We start from the raw sequence: 26,139 nt of genomic DNA, 5'->3' as shown, positions 1-26,139 counted from the left end.
CTGCATGTGTGCCATTTAATCCCAGAATGCATTGCAGATTTGAAAGGAAGTGTTAAAAAAAGAAAAGAAGAAAGAAAGGTACAATAAATTCTTCTAGGAGATGGATATCACATGAGATTATGCTCCATGTAAACCAAACACCTGCGCTCTCCACTGTTGGGTGAATAACAAAACTTTCCCCACCACTGAGCAACAGCTATGCATCCATAATAGCTGAGGTAACGTCAAGCTGTAGTGATGCATCTGCCCGTGTTCATCCCAATCACATCCCGTCCCGGTGTGTGTTTGTGTGAGTGTAACTGTGTGTGTGTGTGAGAATCTGTCAGGAGCTTGTTAATGTGCCAGCTGGTTGCTGTCTCCACACTTTCCCAGAATCCAAGGCTGAATGCAAATCAGATTGTCAGCAGGAGCAAAACACTTCCAGTAACAAAACGCCGAATGTGTTTGACCGTTCTGATGAAAACGCACTTTCGGTTCGGGGCTTACCTTGAAGGTGAACTGCTCGTTGAAGACGGGGTTCAGGGTCTTCCTGTGGACTTTTGTTTCAAATTTCTTCTTCTTGTCAGGCAGCAGGTAGACTTTCACATAGGGGTCAGAGGTGCCGCCCATGTCCATAGCTGGCAGCTCTGCTGCCTGAATGATGCCCACCATTAGCTGTGAGAGTGAAGAAAGATGTGTCACGATCCACAAAATTCTCACTGAAAAACTGTTCCAAGAAAAAAAGAAACTTGGCGTTTTAATTATGATCATGCTGTTTTTAGGTGAAATAAAAAAAAACCTGTGTCGTTTTATAGGACATAGTTTCTGCAGAGCAGCAGGAGTTCATTAAAATTTGGCCTAGAGATGTGGGTGGGATTGTAGGTGCCCCATTGCTGAGAGCTCTCTGTTTACATGCCCTTTTGCGAGCTTACAGCCCCTCACACCCCCAACCTAGCATTAGTGGTGCAACAAAAGTGGTGAACAATATTGGAGCTATCCAGCCGTACAGCTTTAAACCAGATCCCAGCTGAGACGAGGAAAAGGAAGATGTACACGGATTCGTCTGCAAATGGACGCATCAGAATGGAGCGGAGCAGGCAGCTTGAGGCACCCCCGTCCTATTTTCTACATCACAAATAAGCTCTTTCTCAAACAGTATTTTTTTCGTCTGCTCCTGATTCACAACAATTGGAAGGAGGAAAAACTCGGAAATGCAATTTTAAGCTTAATTTTCTTAATTTGCCCTGTAAATGACTGGCGACTTGTCCAGCGTGTTCCTCGTCTTTGCCCATGAGGCTCCGGTGACCCCATCACTCAAAATGGAATACGGTGGCTTAAGAAAAATGGATATTTTCTTAATTTGTGTCCTCTGTCATGAGAAAAATGCCACAAGAACATGTTAAAAACACCCGGGGGTCTTTTAACCTCTGTTTTATGAAGCCGCCATCAATCATCGTAACGATGATTCGGTGTCATTTCCTTCTGAGCAGAAGCTCCACTAGTGGGAGGTTAAGTAGACAGAACATGACTGCAGAGTCCTTAAAGGTCAGGAAGTATCAGACTCATTTCGACTGGTCTGGTTTTCCTCATACAAGGCTAATAATTAATATCCCCAATGGAAGGGGGGGGGGGTGATTGACCTGTCAATCTATTCAAAGGTTTCTCAGGACATCCAGCCAGTCAGTCAATCAACTTCTATCAGGGACCAATCTAAGATCTGGAGCTGCTGTTGAGAGAGCAGCTGCTTTGGTTCACATACAAACTTAATTTGTTTTATCAGATTGGTTGATTTAGCTTATTTCTATTACTTTGAGCAGTAAGAACAAAGAAAAACAACAAAAAGAAAACAAAATTAAGTTTTTCAATGTATTAAATATTTTAATTAATAACTGAATCAAAGAATTGAAAAAAAGGGGAAAATTACGCTACTTTCTTGACGTTTTAACTGTTCTAAAATACAAATAGACACATTTGAACTTACACACACAGTGCACAAACGACATGTGATTCCATTAAATTGTTACCAAACCTTTTAACATTCATACTAATCCAAAGATGTTTCCAAAGGTTCAAAACTAATTGACTAATGAGTAAAGTAAGTACTTTTTTTATGCACTTTTTCCCAGTGAGCGACTCACAAAGTGATCAACAATGTTTAAACAAGACAAAACCAGAGAAATAATACAAGCTGCTTTAAAATAGCTTAATAAAAAAAGATAATCATTCAATTCATGACATGTTTATAAAAGCTTTTGAAGATTAAATAGACATACATTTAATTTGAGCTGGGTATTTAGCAAGCATTTAAACTGACAATTAATAAAGACAAAAATATAAACAATAAAATGACAAATTTCATTTCATTTTCATCGATGGGTTCATGTAATCTGAACTGGAGGTTCAGAAACTATTGCAGTTCGATCCGTTTAAAAGGTAAAGTTGAAAATACAACCACAGCTCTGCTGTCATTTTGAGTTTTATTGGTTGTTTATCACACCGATGTCAAAGATTTGACACAATGGGGTGAACTTTTGATTTTATGTACCGGTTTCTTTTTTCTCTAAACTCTCTTGTTATCGTCATGTCAAATGCTCTTATGTCTTGCTTTAACTGTTGTATTTTCCAGGGATTTTTTTCTTTCATGCTCATCTGAACCAAAAACTCTGCCGTGGATCAAACCTGCCAGAGAAACTTGTTGGAAGAACCTGGTTGCATGTTGATGGCATTACTGCAAGCACACAGGATCACTTTGACACAAACGGTGTGTCAGCTTGTACACTTGCAGCTCATCAGAATCACTCACTGTGAAATAGTTGCTCAGAAAAGAAACGAAACAATTACTGCGGCTGTCATTTACCTTTACCTAAATGGAAGCATGGTGAGCATGCGAGCGCTGTGAAATGGCACTTGGATCTTATCGTAAACATGTCTTCATGCATGCTGTCCTCCTGATTTCCATCCATCCATCCAGCAGCACAGCGAGGAGGAGACACAACGTGTCACACCTTCTTTGTTGGGAGGAGCAGTGAAGCTTGAGGAACGATGAGCCCTGATTCCCATTCTGCTGCTTTGGTTCATTGTAACCACGTCTGTGCGAGTTTGGATCCATACACTCGCTTGTAAACAGCAGTGATGGTTTGTCAACGATCATTAATGAAAAATGTTAAATCGATCAATGGCTCCTTTCACCAGCTATGCTGAACAGTAGTTTTTTAAAGAGAGAATATAGAAGTAAAATAGCTTAATTTACAAATGAAAAATAAGGCGTGCTGAATATTAAATACTGATTTAAGCCCTCATGCTAGCATTAGATTATTTTTGGAGGATTTTGGTTTTACATAAAATACATACCTTGATTGTAAAGGAGACATATTTGTATATTTATGATATAATTATACCTTTTAAAAGTATTTGTCACAGTCTCAGTAAAACTAAACAGTTTATGGGTTAATCAAATGGAAAAAACGAGGAAATGTTCTTCTAAAGCATCACGTTGACTTATGGAGAAAAACACATTTATTATTTCAATGTAAAGAAGAAAAAAAGAAAATGGGATCATTGTCCCAATAATGGAAACATATTCTGACCTAGACCGTTATCTTTTTTTGGTCTGTTTTTTTTTTTTATCTACAAAAACAAATCTGGTTAAATCATAAAAAACAATATCTCATTTTAAATCAAAATATTTTTTTTAATTTACAAACAAAATTATTTTTTTAAACATGTAATCTAATAATTTTCCTCCAATTGATGTGATAAAATAAAAAAAACACAACAACTTAAGCATGATGTATTTGCTCATCTGTGTGTGTTTGGGGTTTATCTAAGGACTCAAGCCGCCTCACAGAAAATAACTGCTTAAAGAAAATTTCTTTCTTTTGTGAGTTGCGCGTCAGTCCAGTGAGCTTTATGCTGACCAGAATGAGCACACAGGACGATGATTCAGCTCCTGGCATCTTTATATTGGAGGGCTTTGTCCTAATGCATCACATGGCTGCGCTGCAACTGCGCTCAAGTACTCACACAAAGATTAAGCACCGGCTGGCCTCAGTCGTATTTACCGCAGTGGCTTTGGACAGTAATTTTGGAAATGAAATGCAATGAATATCATGAAGAAATGAAGTGTTTCGAGATTCACCTCTTCTTAATAATGGTAATAAATTGGGAAACGGACTGGACACAGTGAAATGTGCCTGCTCTCGACCTGGGGAACAGCAATGAGTTTGGTAATGATGCTGACAGTGGCAATGACACTGTAATTCTCCTCCTGCTGTGCTGAAATGGCTCTTTGTGGTTCATTTGGTGTTTATTTGCCTTTTGCAGCACTGCGCCACTCACAAAACGATTGGGATCCTTTACAAAACCTTTTTGGTCTCATTAGTGACCAAGCAGACCGTAGACAAGAAGGGAACCTTTACCAGTTTAAGGTCTTTGAAGGACATGAGTAACTTATAAAACTCCAACAGATTGGAACTTGCATTAGAATCTCATAGGTAAACATGAAAAATGTTGGACAATTTGATAATCACATTTGTAATCATATAAGAGCAGTACTGAAAGAATAAACCATGTAAACAGCAATATGACTGACTAAGTACCTCGTCTTGGTCCTAAAGATTAAACACTGGATAGTTTCATTCATCTTCTTGACCGTTTATTCCCTTTCGGGGTCACGGGGTTGCCGGAGCCTATCCCGGCCACTTGGGCGTAGGCAAGGGATGCCCTGGACTGGTCGCCAGTCTGTCGCAGGGTAGAATATCTTCAACCACACATCCATTCACTCTCACACTCACACTTATTGGACAATTTAGAGTTGCCAATCAACCTACGAAGCATGTTTTTGGACGGTGGGAGGAAGCCGGAGATCCCGGAGAAAACCCACGCATGCACGGGGAGAACATGCAAACTCCACACAGAAAGGCCCCCTGTTGATGTTGTGTTTTTCATGTCCCCCAGCCAGGACTTGAACCAGGGGCCTTCTTGCTGTGAGGCAAGAGCGCTAACCACTGCGCCACCGTGCAGCCTAAACACTGGATAGAAATTTTCAAATTTTGTTCAGCAAATTTGAAATAGAAACAGACAGTCTGTGTCTGAATTCCCTCACTACTTCCCGCTTAGTGGACTATTTATGTCATTTGGCATTTATTCGGGTTGTTTGAATTATTTTTTTGGGTTATTTGCACTTGGTTCCAGCGATTGAGGATTTTTTGCAATAAAAAAAATGATGATTTTTTTTTCTTGTTGTTGTTGAAAGATTTCATTTAAAAACAAACATTACAGTCTTACCAAAAAGTTCTGTTTTGGTTTTCACCTGACCATAGGACATTCTCCCAATCCTCTTCTGGATCATCCAAATGCTCTCTAGTAAGCTTTAGGCCAGGGGTCGGCAACCTTTTTTACTGAAAGAGCCATTTGGGACCGCCCCTAATAAAAAAGAAAGCACCCGGAGCCACAACCCGTTTTGACATCATTATATATATTATGCATGGATATATTATATCAAAGGTGCTCATTACGTCGATCGCGATCGACCGGTCGATCTTCAATGACATGAGTGTAGATCGTGGGCCAGAAAAGATTAAAAAAATAAAAGTACTTCTTTAAAATCCACCAGCCAATCAAAATCCTCACTGAGAAGTACGGGACTTGATTGACATGCAGATTGGCCAATCGGACATCGTCTGAAGCATACGTTGCTGCAAATGCACATTGTGTTCTTTAAAGGATGATACCACGGCCGCGTGTGGGAGGAGCTACTGGTTCTGGTCTGATCGCTGCATGGAGCGATGTTTTTGTCAATGCATGGTAGACAGTGAGAATGTGGAGAGATCAGGTTTATTATTTTGAAGAATTCTACTTGGTAATCATGTTTCCATGTTTGAGTTCATAAAATCATCCCAGAGAAAGTCTCTGCTTCAACTCCTGCAGGGAAAGCTGCGTCTCAATCTGACGCCCGTGTTTGCATCTCTGACAGAGTTTGAAGCCAAAGCCCTTCCCCCGCCTCTCTACCTGCTTTTCCTCTCTACCTGTTCACCTGTTCACATCCTCTGCAGCTGAGAGTTGGTTTCCCGCGCTCCCAGTGTATTCTACAGAGAGAGCGCAAGATACGATAGTCGGGGCCTCCAGCGAAGCACAAGGATGAAAGAACAGGACGCAGGTTATAGCGGGGATAGAGCGGGTTAAGAAAATGAATGGAAGAAGGCGCTCCGCTGAAGAAATATTCAATAGTGTACACATTTTATTATTAGTCTGAACTATCTTTTATTTAGAAAAATCTTTTATTTTGTTAAATCAGTCCAGTGCGAAAAAAAACATCAACAAAAGTTATGTTGGGCGGTTTTTGGCTGGGTCTGGCGGTTTGCAGATGACTTTTGGGCTGGAAAACTGTGACTTTATCTGGCAACACTGGCTCTGTCATCAGAAAGTTGCTCTCTGCCCCGCAGCACGTCAAGTTCCCGGCAGAAGATCACGCCGCCCCGCGTTTGTCCTCCTGCTATCAGCTCTGCAGTTCTCGCCCGATAAATACGAGCTCATTACGAAGCTGTTTTTTACGTGGCACGCGCTTCATGCGGCGCCAGCAGTGACTTTGAAATGCCATGAAAAATGAAAAAACTAAAATAAAATTTAATTATTACAAAATACTCATTATTTTCTAAAGTCACAGGGAGCCACATCAGATGGATGAAAGAGCCACATGTGGCTCCGGAGCCATGGGTTGCCGACCCCTGCTTTAGGCGGTCCTGCACATGTACTGGCGTTAGCGGGGGGGACACCTCTGGCACTGCAGGGTTTGAGTCCCTGGTGGCGTAGTCTGCTACTGATAGTAGTCTTTGTTACTGTGGTCCCAGCTCTCTGCAGGTCATTCACTAGGTCCCCCCTGTGGTTCTGGGATTCTTGCTCACCGGTCTTGTGATCATTTTGACCCCACGAGGTGAGATCTTGCGGGGAGCCCCAGATGGAGGGAGATCATCAGTGGTCTTGTGTGTCTTTCATTTCCTAATAACACTTGATTTCTTCACACCAAGCTGCTTACCTTTTGCAGATTCAGACTGTTTGAGGTTGTGGCCAGGCGTCTTTTCTATAGATAACCAGTTCAAACAGGTGCCATCAATACAGGTAACGAGTGGAGGACAGTTGAACCTCTTACAGAAGAAGTTACAAGTCTCTGAGAGCCAGAAATCTGGCTTGTTTGTTTGTTGGCAAACACTAATTTTCCACCATTATTTACAAATAAATTATTTAAAAAAAAAAAATTAGACAATGTGCTTGTCCGGATTTTTTTTTTTGTTGAAAAAACCCACTAGGGTAGCTACAACATCATCCCTCGTATTTTATGGCCATGACCTTAAAAAACAGGGAAAAAACTGTGAGTTTGCTATTGTGAAGAACAATGCATTTGAGTGGGTTTTCCTGGTACACTTCCCACGCTTGGTCAAATAGTTGGAGCTTTGCATATAGGAGATCTGCACAGCCGACGCACATCACTATGCATACATCCAGAGCTTTGACGGAGAAGACATTGCATTGATAGATTTCATGGAATTTTTTTTAATGTTTATTTTATTTTGAAGAGGATCACTGTTAATATTGTTGGGTCTTATTGTTATTATTTTTGGGGCAGTCCAGGGGCCTGTTTCAGAAAGGAGGTTCAACCAACTCTGAGGTTAAACTTGAACTCTGAGTTGGTCAATCGAGAGATTAACAACTCTGAGTTTTCTGTTTCAGAGAAGCTGATCGGAGTTAGGTCAATCAACTCTGAGTGGACTGATTCGGAGTTAAGGCCCGTACACACCGGGATTCGCCAGGCGTTATTCGCCAGCGTTTTTCGCCACGTTTTTTGTGTTCACACCCAGGCGATTTTCACTGACGATGAGCCGAGTGAACATGCAATTTCATTCCCTGACATTAGATGGCGCTTAATGTAAACAGTAATACTCCTGTACACAAGGTGGCGCTGCGCAACTTTACGCTTCTTAAAGTCGCTTTTCACTCAGAAGAAGAGAGCAAGTTTCTACGCGCTTGTCAGAATCATACAAAGAAAACATGAATATTTCAAGCACCAGTAGCTCCAACTGGTACTTGGTTTGGGGATATTTTAGAATGTCCGTCATTATTTCTTCGCTGCTGTGTAGACGCTACTTGGCGTCTATCTTCTTCGCTGGTATGTGTGCTCAGCAAGGCAGTTTTGTGTTTGAGCGCCCCCAAGTTGTGTTTTACTGTAACTTCAGAAGCTCCAGACATGTGTGCAAAAGCGGCATTCTCATTGGTCGAATAGATTTCGACGCGAGGCGTCAAAAAAAACAAACAAACCCGAGGCGTTTTTTTTTTTTTTGACGCTTTGACGCGTGGCATTTTTTCGCGTCGGTGTGCACACTCTCATTGGTGCCCTTTGTTTAGTCATGAGGCGTTAAACGAAATTGTGAACGGGCCTTTAAGCGTGCGCACCGCGACTATAAGAAGCCATTATTAATGGAGCGCAGATATTACGAGTCACCATGGCAACCGTGAAAAAAAAGAGGTGTGCGTATTTTTCTCCAGCTGAACTTGACGTGCTGCTGCAGAGTTACAGTGAATATGAGCACATATTCCGGAAGAAAAGCAACACCGCTGCATCTGCAAAACAGAGACAGTTAGCATGGGAAAACATAGCTGCTCAAGTTAATGCCTAAGTTTGCATTTAAATCATTGTTATAAAATATTGTCTGTAATAATTTTTTAAATAGCGTAAGGTGTGAAATAAAAAATGCCGATATTTAGGTTTACTTTTGAAGTGTTATTGCTGGTGTAATTGCATGAAATGCTGCATAGTGTACAGAACCAATCGGGGGAAAAATGCATTTAACGTCGGTAATGTTTAGAGGACTTTTTTATTAACCTTCCCCTCTTGCAAACGTTGGTCAGTTTAATATTAATACATGCAAATGTGTTTTTAAAAGTGAACTTTTGTCTACCCTTGTATTGATCAAGTGGTATAGGTATATATGGGATTAAGAAAGTAAGCAGTGCTAGCAAATTGTGTTTCCAAAAAGTAATTGTTACATTAATCTAATTCAATGTCCCTGATTTCATTTTCATGTAGATTTTCATGTAGATTTTAATTCCTGCAGGAATTAAAAGAACATGGCAGCAGCTAAAAATGAAGTATAAAAACATAATTCAATCAGGTCAAATTAGAGCATGTCATGGATGTAGGCTTTGTTGACAATATTTGACATATGAAACATCTACATAGCAATACATATCTAATGTTGTTTTCATTGTATATATGTAATTGACTGCAACGAAAAACGGTAACGCTCAAACAAAAACGTATGGGGAAATGACAAAAAATCGAGTCTAGGTCTCAAAATCCTCGCACGACGTAAATGTAATTCTCTACTAATTAATGCAGCCTCCTCGGCTATTGGGTCCTCCAGAAAAGGACAAGCCATTCTTGTCACTTGTCTCTGTGTGACGGAAATGTGGGCAATGAAGGTTAAAGCGAAAAATACCGCTTCGTCTTTAAAAAGGGGAGGGGACCTGCAGAAACCTTGAGTTTAGAGAATAAAACCTGCTCCCGACCAGGTTAGGTTCACATCGTAAGTAACCATGGACACTGACTCCGAGTATAAGTTACCTCTCTTTCAGAAACGGGTTTAACTTACTCTGCTTTCTCTGGTTTAACAAACCTCCCATTCTGAAACGGAAAACCCAGGGTTTCCCTGATTTCAGGGTTAACGCACTCAGAGTTTACACTTATCCTCCTTTCTGAAACAGGCCCCAGATCTGTGGAGGGTTGACGAGAAAAGCAGTTGAACCTTAAAGGGAGAACAGGTGCACTTCCCCTAAAGCTCATTGAAAATAGAATGTACGATTGTCGTGCGTGTGGTAAAGGTAGCGTGAAGTATTTGTAAAGCTAATGTAAGTAGTATAGAGTCGTCCATGATCTTAAAATTTCATAGAGGCCACCTGCGTCACATGCAGGTTTGTTAATGTTTCATTCATAGCAGGAGTTGTGGTTAAGCCATTAAGCAGACAGTGAAGACGAGTCCCAGTTTAATTCTGGCTTCATGCTTCAGAGAAACTTAAGTTGGAGCTTTTAAGGACAGACTCCTTAATTTTATGGAGCTTTACAGTGACTAACTGTAAACATGTCATTCTAAGTCTGGTCTACTTATAGAGCAGAAAATTTGGACTTTTTCTGATAAATAAAACTCGCTTATTTCTCAACAACAAACTTCCTGTGAGAAAGGATTATATTAGGCTTTGAAGTGTGTGCAGAGTTGTGAAATGCTTCCTGAAATGACTTCCCTTCCCTTCTTTTTTTGTCAGAATCTAAAGGGCTGCTGTCTGAATCGTCCAAACTCCAAACGTTTGCAGCGATTACGCAACACTAGGGAGGGGGGTTAGATAGAGGAATGGTTTTAAATGTTTTCTTCATTTCACAGCAAAACCCTTTCAATTTATTCAGATGGCACTTTTAGGAAGAGCTGCCTCTGAAAAGGGAGCTGTTACTTTGATTCTGACAGACGATGCATGTTTGGAAAAGCAAACATCTTCGCAGAGAGAAGGTTTTTAAGTCTAGCATGAAACGTGGCCATGATTACATAATGAAGACAAATGATAAAAAATAGAGAGGAAATAAAACAATTGCCACTTCTCTCAAGTGTTTTTTGCATTTTTGAGCTGCTGTAATTTGGTCCATTCTATAGCCTCTTTGTAATAAAATGTCAACAGTCGTTTATTTTGCCATCACAGAGTTCATTACTGGTGTAATCAAGGAGCTCTGTCAACACCTTCCAATGCGTGACAAACGCTCAATACAAGGGAAACATTTACATATAACTGTGGAGTTGAATTTCAGAAGCTTCCAGTGTGTGTTTGGAATATACATTAGATTTGACTATAAAAGTCCTTGTTTTTTAGGAAATAGAGTTTTCTACTTTTTCCAAGGTGTTTAGAAGCAATCAAAAGGGCGTCTGAATCCCAGGTTGTCACTTCTGTTTAGAACTGGGAGTTGGGGCAGGGTGTTCATGCACAGCGTCTATTATCTGTTTCTCAACATCTGCCGTGGGAAAGTTTATGTACTTTCTCATTCAGCCTTTAAAAGTCAGTCATTGGAAAAATAAAGCAGATTTCCATCTGCGGTGGATGTATTCAGTGAGGGAGAAAAACACAAAGCAAATCCCTGCAGTGTACTGTATCTTTTACACGTCTCAGCGGAGAAGGCACAAAATCAACCACCATGATTCATCCGTGAGACTCTCAAAGAACAAACTGTGTTTAGAAGAACCGTAGTGGAGCAGAGTGTTGTGCAAAACCTGAAACAAGTCCTGATTATCTTTGGAGACAAGGACCTCAGAGATTGCTTATGACCACGAATAAAGTCCCACCTCAACCATCTTTTAATCTATTGTAACAGTTTTCCCAGTGGTCTTTCAATTATTATTATGCCAAAATGAAGAAGCCAGCTTTTGTTTTCTAGGACAGTTTTTGCAGTACGGCAGTAGTTTATTAGAAATTCAGTTGTGGGCTGACATGTTGGTGCAGAGTGATCCTGAGCTCACTTCCCATCATCCCTTTGTTTACACTCTCCCCTGTCAGCCTCCAGCCCCTCACACCCCCAACCTAACATTGGAATACCTGCAAAAATGAGGAGCAATATTGGATTGCTTGTCACTGCTACAAGCCTTTTCAAACCGCATTGTTCCGTCTTCTCCTGACTCACATTAATTTGAAAACAGGAATACTCAGAAATGCAATTTCTTTATATATGTCCTCCATCATGAGAGAAATGCCACAAAAAACATGTTAAAAACACAGAAAATATATTTTTTATTGGTATGGGCCCACAGCATGAACTTAAGCGAACATGGAGAAATGATCCTTACCGTATTCTCTGTGAAATTGTAATCCAGGGAGTACTGTAATTTGCCCAGTTTCTCGCTCTCCTTGGGCTCAGCCTCTTTCTCCGTTTCAGTCAGCCCTGTCTCGGCATCCTCCTCATCCTTCAAGGCCTGAAGGAGACACCCACCAAGAGTCAGTGTCGCCCGTTTGTCGCTGGTGCTAGCACCCAGCCAGCGGCTCCCCGCCCAGGTCCTGCCTGTGGACCTACTCCTGTAAAAGCTCCCACTTGTTTTATGGAGTAGAAGGGGAAAGGGGGAAGCAAGCACTAAAACACCATAGCAGTTAAAACCAGGACATGCTCTGTGATGCACTAAAAGCCCCGAGTTTGGTCCCCCGTGGTGCCTTTCTATTAATCTGAGTGTTTCTCTTTAAAAGGAAGGAAAGATCAGATGATGGCGCCAGGAATAAGAGCAATGAGCAGGCATTAGAGAAAGGAGAAGAGAGGATATAGAAAGTCACAGAAAGGGTGGAAAAAGAGATGCTCGTGGAAAATATCACAATAAGACAAGTCCCTTGATGTTATTTCAGGCAGATCAAGTCTTAGGCAAAAAACATAAAACAAAAAACCACAACTGGGAAAAGTCAGAAGTGGCAGAAAGTGAGAAGTGAAGTTGCCCTCTGGCTAACCCTGTCCTGAGGTGAGAGGAGCAGGTGGTGGGTGGTGGGGGTGGAGGAGTTTCTTATAAGAGCAACATGCGATTGAAGAGGCAAAGAAGAGTTCTCAATGTCATTCATTCAGCGTCAAATGTTGCCTTTCCAAGAGTCTCTTTGGTTTGGCATGCAGAGCATTCTCTGTCATACAAAACAGTGCTCTCGCGTGATTCCCCATTCCTGTGCGTGTTTACACCCTCAGACATACAGTTACATCGCCATCGCGGCTTACAGCCGCCGTGTTACCCCCTATGCCGATGGTAGCTAGAAGCATCATGCCAGCAGTGGGTGGGTGTTGGTAGAAGGGGTTGTAATGTACATCAGGCCTGCTTCTATTAGTTTCGTCACAAAGCAGAGGCTGAACAGCACTGATTGAGACAAAAGTTGCAGCTGAACCACTTGGTCTCTACCTTTTGTGGGACCAGAAAAGTTTGAGCTGTTAAAGTCCCACTCCAATTATCTTTTAAATATGATTGTCGTTTTTTTTTGAGCCAAAAAAAAAAAAAAGTTATTTTCTAGGACATAGTTTCTGCGGGAGTGGAGTAACACCTAACTAATTTCCCATCATTCCTTTGTTTACGCTCTCTCCTGCTAGCTTTCAACCCTTCACAACCCCAAGCTAACATTAGTGGAGCAACAACGAGCAATCTTGAAGCTATCCAGCGGAACAGTTTTGAGCCAGATAGCCACTCGGACAAGGAAAACAGAGACATTAATGAATCTATTTGTCTGCAAGTGGATGCAGCGAAATGGGGTGGAAAAGGGAGCTTGTGGCCTGATTGGAGTTTGTACGTTGCAACTATTTTTTGCTCCTGATTCACAATGATTTAAATAAAAAAATACGCAGAAACGTAGTTTAAATCTTAATTTTCTCAATAGATGTCTTGCATTGTCAGGAAAATGTTACAAGAACAAGTCAAAAACACCAAAAATGCAATTTTTATTGGAGCGGATCTTTAAAGTGAATGAGCCAATAACAAACTAAGATTTTAACAATTTGAATCCAATTTTGAAGTAAGAGGTCCCCATTTATTTCACCTGGGTTGACAGAAGGTATTTCAAATGGAGCTGCAAGTCAAAAGGTGGTTTTTCGTGATTATCTTGCAGATTTGAATGTGGAGCCTCTCAATTTTTTCAGCTGTTTGAAATGTAAATGAAAGGCAGAAAAAGGCAGGAGACGTCGCACAGAAATCAGTGTGGTTCAACCTCGTCAATGCACACCCAGTGCTTCTTTCGTACATATATATGTGCATATGCAGGTTTTACGCACATATATACAGTAGATATAGATGTACAGTATGCATAGTTACATATATCTGGTACTATGGGAGTAGTAGTTGTTGTCAAGAGGCTATTAAAAAAAAACATCAGAGCAGCAGGCTTAAGAAGATCCAACAGCAATTAGGAACCTACCGCCAGTGACCATCCCGAACAGTCATCAGACACAACACAGATAAGGAGGACATAGAAGGAAGAAACACAAATTAAAACAACCACACACAGGAGTTAACACACTAGAGTCTGGGCACACCAGGAGAAATGACTGCTGGCCCCCAAAGTGGCAGATTCACAGATTGCCAAGATTGGCTATTAAGGAATCCTTTGTCTTGATTAATAGCTATTTGAGCCTAAACTCTGTGCAGGGTAAAGGCAAAATAGTGGAAACTAAGGAACAACCGTGTCCCCTAACAGGCTGAGTGATGAACCGAGCTGTACATAAAGCTATCATTTTTAAAGCCTTAATTACAGCTAATCAAATGTGGTAATTTTCTTTCATCCAACTCCAAATAGTAGAGGTGTTTTGGCAAATTGGACACACTTTATTTCTTATTTCATGAGGGAAATGGCTATATGGATTCTCTGCAGGAGATTTCAGCAAACACTTCCATTTAGGTTTAGGACAGTATCCATTACCACAGTTAAAACAATTAGACTCAAATTAGACCGAAGTCCGTTTTTTGTTTAGCAATGTCATTTCTCTGGGTGGATACCACTGCATTGAACATTTACTCAAACTCCCAAAAAAGTGAGAAGGTCGTCATATGACAAAAAGAGACATTGACAGCAACCATATGGAGGAGAGAAAACTCATGTGCTGTCTCTGAAATACAAAGTAATCTACCGGTACATATTTATTCTTAATTCAATTGGATATTTGTCTTTTTTAGTGTTTATAAAGTTTGTGCAAAAATTAGTACCCCTGTGTAAAATTGTTATCCTATTAAGCAAAATCTGCTTGTGGAGTCTTTATATTTGTCAAATCAAACCTCAAAAAAACAAAAGAGGGCAACACAAAACATTGATATGATTCAATTAGATAAAACTCACAAAGTAGGAAAAAAAATAACTGGGAGTAATCAGGTCAATGAAAATATGGAAAAAATATCATCAGTAAAAACATGGCCTACCTGTTGGTCAATTATCGGAATCATTTTGGATTACTTTTATCACCGATCATAATGTGACTTTCAAACTTCCTATTACTTTTAAAACCTCCACCAATCTATTCTTCCCAATCATGATAGTCTTTAGCTTTTGCTGTGGGAACCAATATACATGTAGCTCCACAATAAACAACACGCTGCTGCTGTGCACAGTTTGTTCTCCAGAAAGAGAAAACAGAAGTATATACGCAATGTTTCTTAGTCTCACACTCGTAACTCCTTTACTCACATTTACTCACTGTTTTTTGGCATGTGAAGAAGAAGACTTTAAAACTGTGGTGGATACATGCTGACAGGTATCACCTTTTGGAGTGTCAAACCGATATCCAAATCTCATAACTGCCGTTATCATATAGAAGACAGTGGATTATGCTGTCTAGGGCTGCACGATATGAGGACAACTTGCGATATTAGTGATTAATATTGCGTTGACGATACGAGTCTACACAACTTAAATTTACTCCAACTGACCCTAGTCCACATAGGAGGCGAACATCTAACATAAAAAGCTCCATCCAACTGGTCAACAACGAGAAGGGGTCCATCAGATTGGTCAAATGCTTAAATGGATTTAATTGATTCATTAAATACTTCAAGCAAACATAAGATTGTTTTAGCACATTTAAGGTAACCATTTATTGCAATTTTTGCCATGTTTTGCAATATGGATATTGCACAGCTTGATATGGCGATAACGATAAATTTGCAGTATATTGTGCCGGCCTACTGTCTGCCAACTATTAGTAATCACTAATCTGTGATTGACTGTACAAGAGAACTGCAGAGTGACCCCTACCCCTTTGCTTTCCAAACAGGAAGTACTCGCTGGCTCCATTGACTTCTATGGATAAATAAACAGGTATTACTCAGTTATTCTATTTTGTCAGAATAACCATTCTAGCTCTGATACCTATTTTTTGAAACAATTTCTTGATAGTCCTTTTTTTAAATTATTTTTCTGCTGTTCAAGTTATTCAAGTGATAAACTAGCGAATCAGATGTATCAATAGAAGTAGGTGGAGCCTGCTGGCCCCATGTCCAACATTTGACGTTTGACAGATTTTGTGTAGCGCGCTTTAACATGGCAGGGTTGTGGACTTTTAAAAAGGTCATTCCTGATTGGTGAGAGTGGTTGCCATAGAAACAATGACTCAGACCTATCACTGCTTACTGACGTCTGGCTCCAACATTGCAGCGTCCACATCGTAAAAGAAGCCAAAAGTAAGCCATTTTTATTAGTTACGTCACACTCAGTCCAGTTCTCATGTACAGTCAATGGCCCCTCCCCTACATGCCGAACACAACGTTCGACTAGTCACTGATTAGGGTCGCATTAAACACAATAAAAAGCTCAATTTCATTGATCTGATAAGAGCGACCAGAAAGACCTGTGATTGTGAAAAATAAAGATATTTTTCTTCTTTATTTAAATAAAGAGGTAGCTTGCCTTCAGTCATCAGCTCGACTGAAAAATTAGCTGCACAGTTTGGTTAAGAGACTAAAGAAGTCTGTAACCTTCTTTCTTTAATAATAGTAGCAGCAAATTTTTCTTAAATAAACCCTTATGTTGTTGAACAATTCATTAATTGCTTTGAGGTCATCTTTGCTGAATACTTAGACCCACCATGATCAGATCATTTAGATTTTTAGCTGAAAAGATCGCAGGGGTAATAGTTTTTGTGCACAACTGTAAAAAAAACAAATGAACAGTAAAAATAAAGTAACCTTTAACAACCATCTACACATTCCATTTTTATGTACAAAAGAATCTAACGGCCCAGAATTATGAAATAAACAAATAAACATTAGAACGATTGAATCTTTGGTGCTTTTTTGTGGACACATTGAGGATAAAATGCCCTCAGCCTTCATCAGAAGAAAAAAGATTTTTAAAACAGAACTTCTATTTAAACCACTGATTCAATGGTTTAAAGTCATTACCTCAGTTTTGGCACCATCTTTGACATCCTTCATGTTGATGGCGTTTTTGCCCTTGTCTTTGCCCTTCTTTTTGTTTTTCTTCTTGAAAATCCACTTTTTGCAGATGCAGAAGCAGCACGCCAACACCAGGATAATGGCCACAAAGGCGATGGAGACAATAGCCCACGACGGCACTGCCAACAAAAAAAAACAGGACAGAGCATTTTATGCCACTCTCATGGAGTTAAGGATACCTAAAAGCCAAATATTAATGTGTTAAGCGTATCCACCAGGACAAAAACTGTACCTCAGAGAAGTTTGAAGACACTGTTTAAAGGGAATTAAATGGGTCAAAGATCTAAAACATACTTATTACAGCAAATGAGATGGAGAGGGGAAGGTTGTATGTGTGCACGAGTCCATCAGGAAGTCCTAATGACCAGTCGTGACTCACAGGACAGTACCGGGGCAGAACACCTCCAGCCAATTTAGTGGATATAATAGAAGTTGGCATTTTCCAGTTGTAATTTAAACTGTCCATTCGCAGACAGATGACACTTTCACAGGAATAACCAGCAGCACGAAGCTGGCTGGGAATGGAACTGGTGGGTTTGGAGGTTGTGCTCTGGGGCAATAACGCCGTTACAAACATGACATACCAGACAGATATGAGGGTCACATCTTCCATACTGTGGGCTTTAACCCTCCTTTCTACCCTCTTCTGCGGTAATGAGCTTTGTGCCATGATTGAAAGGATAAGATGTTGGCTGAAATGAGTTTCCTCCACAGTGTGGATGGGCGCTCCTTTCAAATCAATCAATCGATTGATTGATTGATCGGTCAATCAACCAATTAATCAATCAATTAAAAAAACCACCAACCAACCAATTAATCAACCAACCAATCACTTTCTTTGTATAGTGTCTTTTATCACACATAAGTAGAGCACAAGGCACTTTAAGAAAAAAAAATAAAGAGAGATAAAAGTGGTTAAAAAAACGAGAAGTCGAAGAGCTAATCGACTCACAACTCAACACAATCCTAATTAAAACATCAAAAATTGTGGATAAAAAAAAAAACTCACTAAAGAGGTACTGGTCGTTTAAGTTTAAAAATGACAATATTTTAAACACAATAAAATAAATTAGAAGCTGAGAGATAAATACTTTAAACAAGTTATGTAAAAGCAAAGTTAAAAAGATGTGTTTACATGTAGAAATATCCAATGATGCAGTAACCCAGATCCTCAGGTAAGTTATTCCAGTGGTAAGGTCCAAGATACTGGACAGAAGCCTCATCATGAGTCTTCGTTGTAATAGCGGGTATCGATAAAAGAATCTTAGGATCTGAGAGCTCTGGGTGGTTTAAGAAGATCTGATAAATAGAAGGGCCTCCTAACCCATTCAGACATTTAAAAAACAAAATGAGTAACCTAAAACTGATCCGATAGCTGACGGGCAGCCAGTGCAGAGACCTTAAAACAGGGGTAATGTTTGCTCTCTTATGAGTGTGAGTTGAAAGACATGCAGCAGAGTTTAGAAGTTTATGATTAGAATCCTTTGGGAGACCACTTAAGAGAGCACTACAGTAATCAAGTCCACACATGGTAAAAGCATGAATCAAAGTCTCTGCACCGTCTCTGGGGAGGAATGGTTTAACTCTGGCTACATTTTTTAAGTGTATAAAAGCAACCATAGTAAAATGAGCAATTTGGTTATTCAAACTTTAAATCAAAAAGCAAAAACTCTTAAATAAGAAGGTCTCTGTTCAATGGTTAATGCAAGTTATTAAATATACTTCTTGGAATTATATACACCTTATATTTATGATGGGAAATTGTTGTGATCATCAAAGAACTGCCAACTTCTGTTAAAAACATTTCTACAGAACACCGAGGGGATGTATTTTTTGAAACTGCTGAAATGAGGATTTTAAAGGTTAAAGAACCTGTTTTCTTCCATCCATCTTTCAGAGCTCAGTTAATTAACCCCATTATTCAATTTGGGGTTACATTTCTGAATGTAAAATGAAAGTAGCGTCTGTTGAGTGACAGTGCTTTATTAACAACAGCTTAGAAACACAATAGTGGTGTGTGACATTTAAACGCTCAAATTGTCCCGGATTTCCTGAATCTTTTCATGTGTTTTCTTTGTTCTCTATGGCCAATTCCGATTTAGTTTGGCTCAAAGTGGTGAGCCATGACCATGACCCTCCCCTACCTGCAAAGTCCAACATCTGTATGTTTGTTTCTTTTATTTACTCGTTTTTGTAATTTCAGCAAAAACTGTCATCAACTTTGGTCAAAGTCCTACAAAAATATGTCAGAAAAACTCCAAAAATAAAACATAGATGTTGCAGTCTCTCTCTCTGGGGGCTTTACTGACTAGTATTCAGCTGAGGTTTCTTTTCTAAGGTCCGAGAGCAGCAGAGAGAAGGGAGACAAATCAATTCTCTGTTGACAAAATCAATAAGCGCTGTCCTCTGAGGAAAAACAGAGACTGATGCTCTGAACTAACTTTAGGATCCACAGCTCCGGCCTTGCCTTGGAGCCACGTGGTAATGGAGGTGACACTCCATCGGCCTCGTTTACAATGAACTACGTGAAACTGAAGCATATCCTTGAGGAACTTCACACCTCACCCAGAGTAAACTAATGATCACCACGCTCAGAGGAGAGCAGCTTTTTGTCTCTTAAGGACAAGAGGGGATTTAAATTTAAAACGATTAAAATTGTAAAGATTTAGAAATTCATTTCCCAAGACTAAAAGAAAACGTTAACTCCTGTATACTTTAATTTGCAGTGCCTATCAATCCATGGCTCAAAGAAAATGAAAACAACCCTAGTTATAAAATGTACTGATGAAATAAAGAGGACTTTCAGTCGGTTGGATGGATTAATGCTGCTGAAAGCGATTCTTTTCTCTATTTAATTTGAACTTGAAATTGAATTCCAAAGTATATGAGAGGGGGTGCAGTAAGCTAAAATTTCTGCCTAAAAAGCAGCAATTCTGCTTTTTTTAATTAGATTTTGAGGACCAAAACAAACAAATGCTGACAAAAAATAAAAGGAAAATTCAGTGAGCTAACCAATGCTCTCCAGGATGTGAACAAGAACTGATAGAAATAAAAAAAAACATTTTTATTAAAAGGTAGAAAGCCTGGTTTGAAAAACATATATTTCTGGCTATCCTAAGTGGCATAACTCACTAATGTTCGCTTATCTATTCAGGTCTGAATTGAACAATGTCGCTTCTAAAATGTATGCTTTCCCTCCTTTTTATTACTCTTCTTAAATTGCACAATGTTTCCGTCAACAGTTTATTTTTTTCAATTTAAATCCTTTATTAGTTTTTTCCTTTTTACAAAATAAAACATATAAATCAGCAGAAAAATAATCAACTTTAGAGGTGAGCCTTCTATCTCATAAGAAATAAAGTATGAAATAAAGTATGGACAAACGTTCTCATGTGATCTGTTTTAAACAAAATCTGTTCTGACAGGTAATCCAAGTTTATTTCAACTTTATGTATATATATATATATATATATATATATATATATATATATATATATATATATATATATATATATATATATATATATATATATATATATATATATATATAAAGCTTTGTTTGATTCTTGGCTCTGGTCCACCTGATAACATGAGTCTCTGTTTACCTGGTATTGAACTGTGTGTCGTTCACGACAGACTAACTGCAGACTTGAACTAAACAGATGAAACAACAAATGGTTGACCAACAAAAAAAAAAAAAATACATATATACTCAGATTTTCAAGGATTTCTAACACATCAGGCCCACTTTAGAGAAAAATTATTCCTAATCCTAATACTTTTAGCATATATGACAACTCGCTGTTTTAGCTCTGGAGTTAGACACGATCTCTGCCTTTAAGGATAACTTAAGACTTAAGACTTTTTGACACAACATTGAGCTCGGTTGGGTCTGGGTGACTCCAAGCTTAGACTGCTCTGAGCTTTTTCTAAAATAAACTTGTTTTCTTTCTTCACACGTTTCCTTTGTATTCCTTACTCATCCTTCAACGTGTCAATTTTAAAAATTCCAAACCTGTCACTCCTTTGTCTTAAAACAGATGTTCCTGTGTTTTTTTTTCCTGTCTACCTCTTTCCCATTTTCTCTGATCCTAATGAGTCACAGCAGATGGTCACTCATATAGAGTGTGGTTCTGCTTGAGGTTTCCTCTAATAATCCACTTTTCTTCTCTACAGTCGCTCACTTGGATGCTCAGAACTCTTCTGTGAAACCCTCAAATTTATCAGTGTGTCAATTATTTAAGGCACAGTGGTTCTCGCTACATCATGGTCCACTATTAGCGTTTTATTAAGTGAAATTTTTCTTTTTTTTTTACAGTGCATTGTGTTCTACGCCCTGATTGGCTGCATAGACCATTGTCAATTAATCTCTTTCATATAGAATATGTTTGATTTGCCTAATCAAAATCAATTGTGAGCAGATTGTTGTTTACATTCTATAATACCGGACTTAGTTTTTTATTTAGGTTGAAGCTTTTGGGGGTTTAAGCCAGAGTAAAGTTCGTTTATTATTTCCTAAAGGAAATATCTCGATTGAATCATACAAAAAAAAATAATAGTTTGATAAATAAGTTTTTGCTTTTTTTTATTTTAGCAATTCTTTGTGTAGCTCTTTGAGGCTAAAATGAACTCAAACTTGAATTTCCATAGACAACAAATTTGAATCCTTTACATGTATTTCTTACAATCTTTCTAACATTGAATTCAAACTATTTCGTGTGTCAAATTTTTTTAAAGGTTGAGAAATTCAAAGGTTAAGTGGAAAGCTTTGTGTTTTCCAGAGAGAAGGTGTTTGTTACTGTTGACGGTTGTAACAACTAAAGTGATGGTTCTTGTCTCTATTATATTAAAACACAGAGGAAAAAGAGCAACAATGAAAGTTTTTACTGCCAGGAGGAGACAGGCTTTTAAGAGAACTATTAAAGATGTGACAGATGTTAGGCAGGCATCCCACCGTGAAAAGCAATCACATCTCTTTGGAAGCTATGGAATGACTAATGGAGGCGTTCATTAGTGGAAATCAGAATAAATAAAATGAAAATTTGCTTTCACGAGTGCTATGTCCTTCTGCAGTGTGGCTGGCATTTCATCAATGCTCGACAGACCTGACGGAATGCGATTTAAGCAGTGAAATACATGGAATACTCTGCCTTTATCTTTTTTTTTTTTTTTAAATCGCACGTCTTCCAATGAAAGGCAATTCTGTGTTCCTTAATTAAAGGAATAAAAGCAGTCCCTAATTAACTACATTATGTGAGTGTCCGTTCTCTAGAGGAAACAGCAAGAAAGTAAAAGATGGAGGGAGAACAGTCAGCAGCTCCCACACTTATCTCCCGTTCCGCCATGCAGTACCGAGGAAAATAGAGTTCCTCTAATAGCTAGGCTGAGTACGCTGAGTTCCATGTTTACTGTTCCTGGAGGCTGCAGCCTCTCTAGCAAGCAGCAAAGCTGAAAATGGAATGATGCCACACGCCAACAATCGTTTCATCGCTGTTTTCATTTTTTAAATCCCTTTTTATTTTGGATCATTTAGCAGCCAACATAAACAGACGGTTGCGTCAGAATGTTCTGCAGCAGTCCTGAACTTCTTGCTTAGTGTGCGTTTGACCGAACGTGTCGCCCGTGCAGGACACTGAAAAAACGCATCAGAATTTACCCCAAAATAATGACGAATGACATCACAGCTAGCAAAGCCTTCCAAAAAAATGATTCTGCGTGTTCATTTGCTGGATGGGACCAAAAGAAGGGGGGTAAAAAGGGGGTCAAAATCTCTGAAGAACTGTACTGTGCAGTCGTGACCAGGGTAGAAGGGGCAGAGAAGGAGAACGAGATGCTTGGAGCATCTGCTCAGCCAGCAAGGGCAGGTCAAAAGGGGATGGCAAGGGCAGCTTTACTTCTGATGTTAATCTTAATACAACGTCAATAACATCAGCTTCAGTCTACCTTGGCTACTTTTTTTGAGATTAGAGTGTGGTAAAACCAACAGACATTTACCAAAATAATGTTTCACTTTTACACCAACGCATTTATGCAAAACAAAAAATAATGCAATTTGTAAGTTTTGCAAGTTTCACATAAACCTAAAATACTTTTTTTGTTTTTGAATTTCCTACAACAGCAACAGAGAATTCAACTAAAATATAACCATAAAAGGGCTCTCAAGGGTGGAAGTTGAGGAATTTGATTGGCTTAAGAGCTATGAGCCAGACAGTTTTGACTGTAATGTAACGGTGGTGGGTTTAGTTTCCCACAGATAAGCTTCCTAAACCTCCTTCTTGAGTGTTTGTGAGGAGTGACAAAGTATAGGTTTAAATAAAGTAAATGTCAAGTTTCACTCGCTGACATTTTGAGTCTTTGAGATGTGCCGCAGGTGTTCTGTAGCAGACTACAGTCACAGTAAGAAGAGAAGGAAAAACACATCCAGTTCAGGACAACTATTCTACTCCACAGGATAAGAGGCTTTCTAACAGTGACTGACATCGTTAATGGAAAAGGTAGACGTTTTTTGTCTTTTCTTTCAAATCTTTTTGGTTTCTTAAGCGTCCACTTTGATTGGAGCTGCATATTTAGCATTGTTAGCATTACAACATACAAGGACAGTTAAGGCCGTGTCACACAGCCGTTACGTACATTTTGTGCATATTGCATGGATGAAAATTGGTCATGGAGGTGAATACAAGTGGTCTATACGTTTTACAGACGTATCATGAATGAACTATGTTAAAACCATGGAAGAATTACAGATAATCCATGGAAAGAACACATGTATCAATGAAGAACAAGAAGAGTGGGTGATTAATGTGCCGTTTATATGCAATGTATTAGTGATTCATGTGTCAAACTCGAATTTTAACGGATACGGGATATAGAAATAAGACATCGGTGGTGCATGCATGAAAAGGCAGCTGGATGTACATGGAATGATTGTGGAAAGCCACAAATGTGCATATATTTCTCACAAAAGTCTCTGCTGGGGGTGTATGGCTGCAAAAGGTCTTTTATGTAGACCAGTACTTGGCTATTAAGAGCTGTGTATGTTAAAACCAGAATTTTAAAATGCACTCGGTAGCGGATGGGGAACCAGTGCAGCTGGAATAATAACGGGGTGACGTGTCAATTCTTAGATGATTTAGCTAAAAGCCTTGCAGCAGCGTTCTGGACAACCTGGAGCCGTTCTAGAGATTTTTTGCTCAAGCATGGAGTTGCAATAATCAAGACGAGATGATATAAAAGCGTGGACGAGCATCTCCATCTCAGAACGCGACACAATTGGACTCAGTTTTGCGATGTTTTAAAAATGATAAAAACAAGAGCGAACAAGTGACCCGACATGAGAGTCAAGGGATAAAACCGGGTTTAGGGTTCCCCTGAGGTTCCTGACAGAGGACTTGATAAAGGAAGCAAGAGGACCGAGCCACTGGACTACCTGGGGGAGGCAACTGTCAGGGGCACAGACTAGGACCCCGGTTTTGGCTTCATTTAGTTGGAGAAAATTATCATTCATCCAACTCTTGACTGAATCCAGACACCTGCATAAAATCTGTAAAAAGAGATTTTTTTAAAATCTGTTTATAAAATACAGATTTTTTTTAGACCATTTTTGTTTCATAAATGCTCTAAAAAGGTCTTTAAGGAAAAGGTTCACCTTTAAAATGTGACACTGATGCATGTACAGGATGTGAGGGGAAAGTTTTTATTTTTTAAAATAGTCTAAAAGGATTTCCACACATTTCGGTTGAGTTTGTGAGAACTAACAGCATCCCATAAACATTTGTTTGGATCATTCAAATGCAGCAATCCTACTTATAAATGCAGAACATTTAGGCAAAACATTTCATGTTGGATGAAAGAGCTGCATGTGGATATATAGTGTTGTGCTGCATCTGACATAAATCCACTCCCAGCACGCATTAATCCAGTGTGACAGGACCCTGTTGGTCAATTAACCTTGACATTATATCTCGTTATGCCTACAAGAGCAGCGCAGTGGCCGTGGCCTTTCCCACTTGCATTGTTTAAGCCAACAATACGAGTCATCCAGCAATCTGTGACAGCAGCTCCAACCTGATCATCACAATTCTACTCAAAAATCCTCTATAGCCTTTTTAGACCAGACAAAAATTATTCCAATTTGGCAATGGTTATGGCACATTTTTGTCAACAATGCAGATAAAAGAGTTTAATTTAGTAGAATAAATTCTTAAAAAAATATATATTTCATAAAACCCTGATGATTTATCGCCCAGCTGAAAGATGTGATGACAGAAACCGGCAGAGAGGAGGCCCAGCATCATGAGTCTCCCTTCAAAGCCTGTGGAGCCTAAACTGGGTTAAAAACCTGAAGGAAGGTCTTCTGCAGTGGAGGGCGGCACCATGCGCAGCTTCTGCTCTCACATCTTCTTGTTAACTTTGCTGCTTGACTTTCTCCAGACAGTATCGATATTCTACAGAGTAAACAAGTCTTTGAGCATTCATCATCCGCATGGCAGCACAGAGGAGCAAAGTCATTGCTTTTGATTGAATAGATGATGGGGGAGGAAACCAACGAATAATAAAATACTCTGTCATGATATGTAGTGTGGCAGGGCGGCAGTGGCTCAGGCGGTTCAGCAGGTCGTCCAATGATCGAAGGGTTGGCGGTTCGATCGCCGCTCCCCCCAGTCAACCATCGTCGTGTCCTTGGGCAAGACACTTCACCCTCCTTGCCTCCAGTGTGGCTCCACTGGTGTGTGAATGTGTATGAATGATCCCGGTGATGGTCAGTGGGGCCGTAGGCGGGAAATGGCAGCCACGCCTCTGTCAGTCTGCCCCAGGGCAGCTGAGGCTACAACAGTAGTTACCATCACCAAGTATGAATGAGGAGTGAATGAATGATAGACACACTGTAAGCCCTTTGAGCGTCTGTAAAAGTGCAGATTCATCCAATCCATTATTATTTTTATTAACGCATCTCACCAAAGGGAATATTTTCCGTTACACCTGACCCCTAAACTTATAGTAACAAGTTCTTAAGCTCAAACTTGGAGACTTGGAGGTAAATGTTGGTATTTAATGCCAACCGTGAGAGACAGAATTAAAAAAATAGAATTCTGGAAGTTACCATCCACATTCTTCCGCTCATCCAGGACCAGGTCCTGGGGGCATAAGTCTAAGCAGAGATGCCCCAGCCACTTCCTTCAGCTCC

General features: G+C 39.6%; 1 protein-coding gene across 13 annotated transcripts in view; it reads right to left on the bottom strand.

Annotated features, from left to right (window-relative positions):
• Positions 1-26,139, bottom strand: part of syt1a (synaptotagmin Ia) — a 215,574-nt gene that overhangs the window by 26,426 nt on the left and 163,009 nt on the right. For 8 of the 13 annotated variants that reach the window (XM_078941959.1, XM_078941961.1, XM_011491262.4 and 5 more), the window contains 3 exons: positions 16,902-17,074; positions 11,850-11,975; positions 487-654 (listed from right to left, as the gene is read on the bottom strand). In XM_078941959.1, the coding sequence (XP_078798085.1) occupies positions 487-654; positions 11,850-11,975; positions 16,902-17,074 (467 nt within the window). The remainder of the gene's footprint in view (positions 1-486; positions 655-11,849; positions 11,976-16,901; positions 17,075-26,139) is intronic. The other 5 variants (XM_078941964.1, XM_078941960.1, XM_011491264.4 and 2 more) reach the window with 1 other exon arrangement.

The sequence above is a fragment of the Oryzias latipes genome, chromosome 23, assembly GCF_053564925.1.
Source record: "Oryzias latipes strain Hd-rR chromosome 23, Olatipes_Hd-rR_3.1".
Taxonomy (NCBI): Eukaryota; Metazoa; Chordata; class Actinopteri; order Beloniformes; family Adrianichthyidae; genus Oryzias; species Oryzias latipes.
The sequence above is the reverse complement of the archived record's forward strand: the minus strand, read 5'-3'. Positions and strand labels throughout refer to the sequence as shown.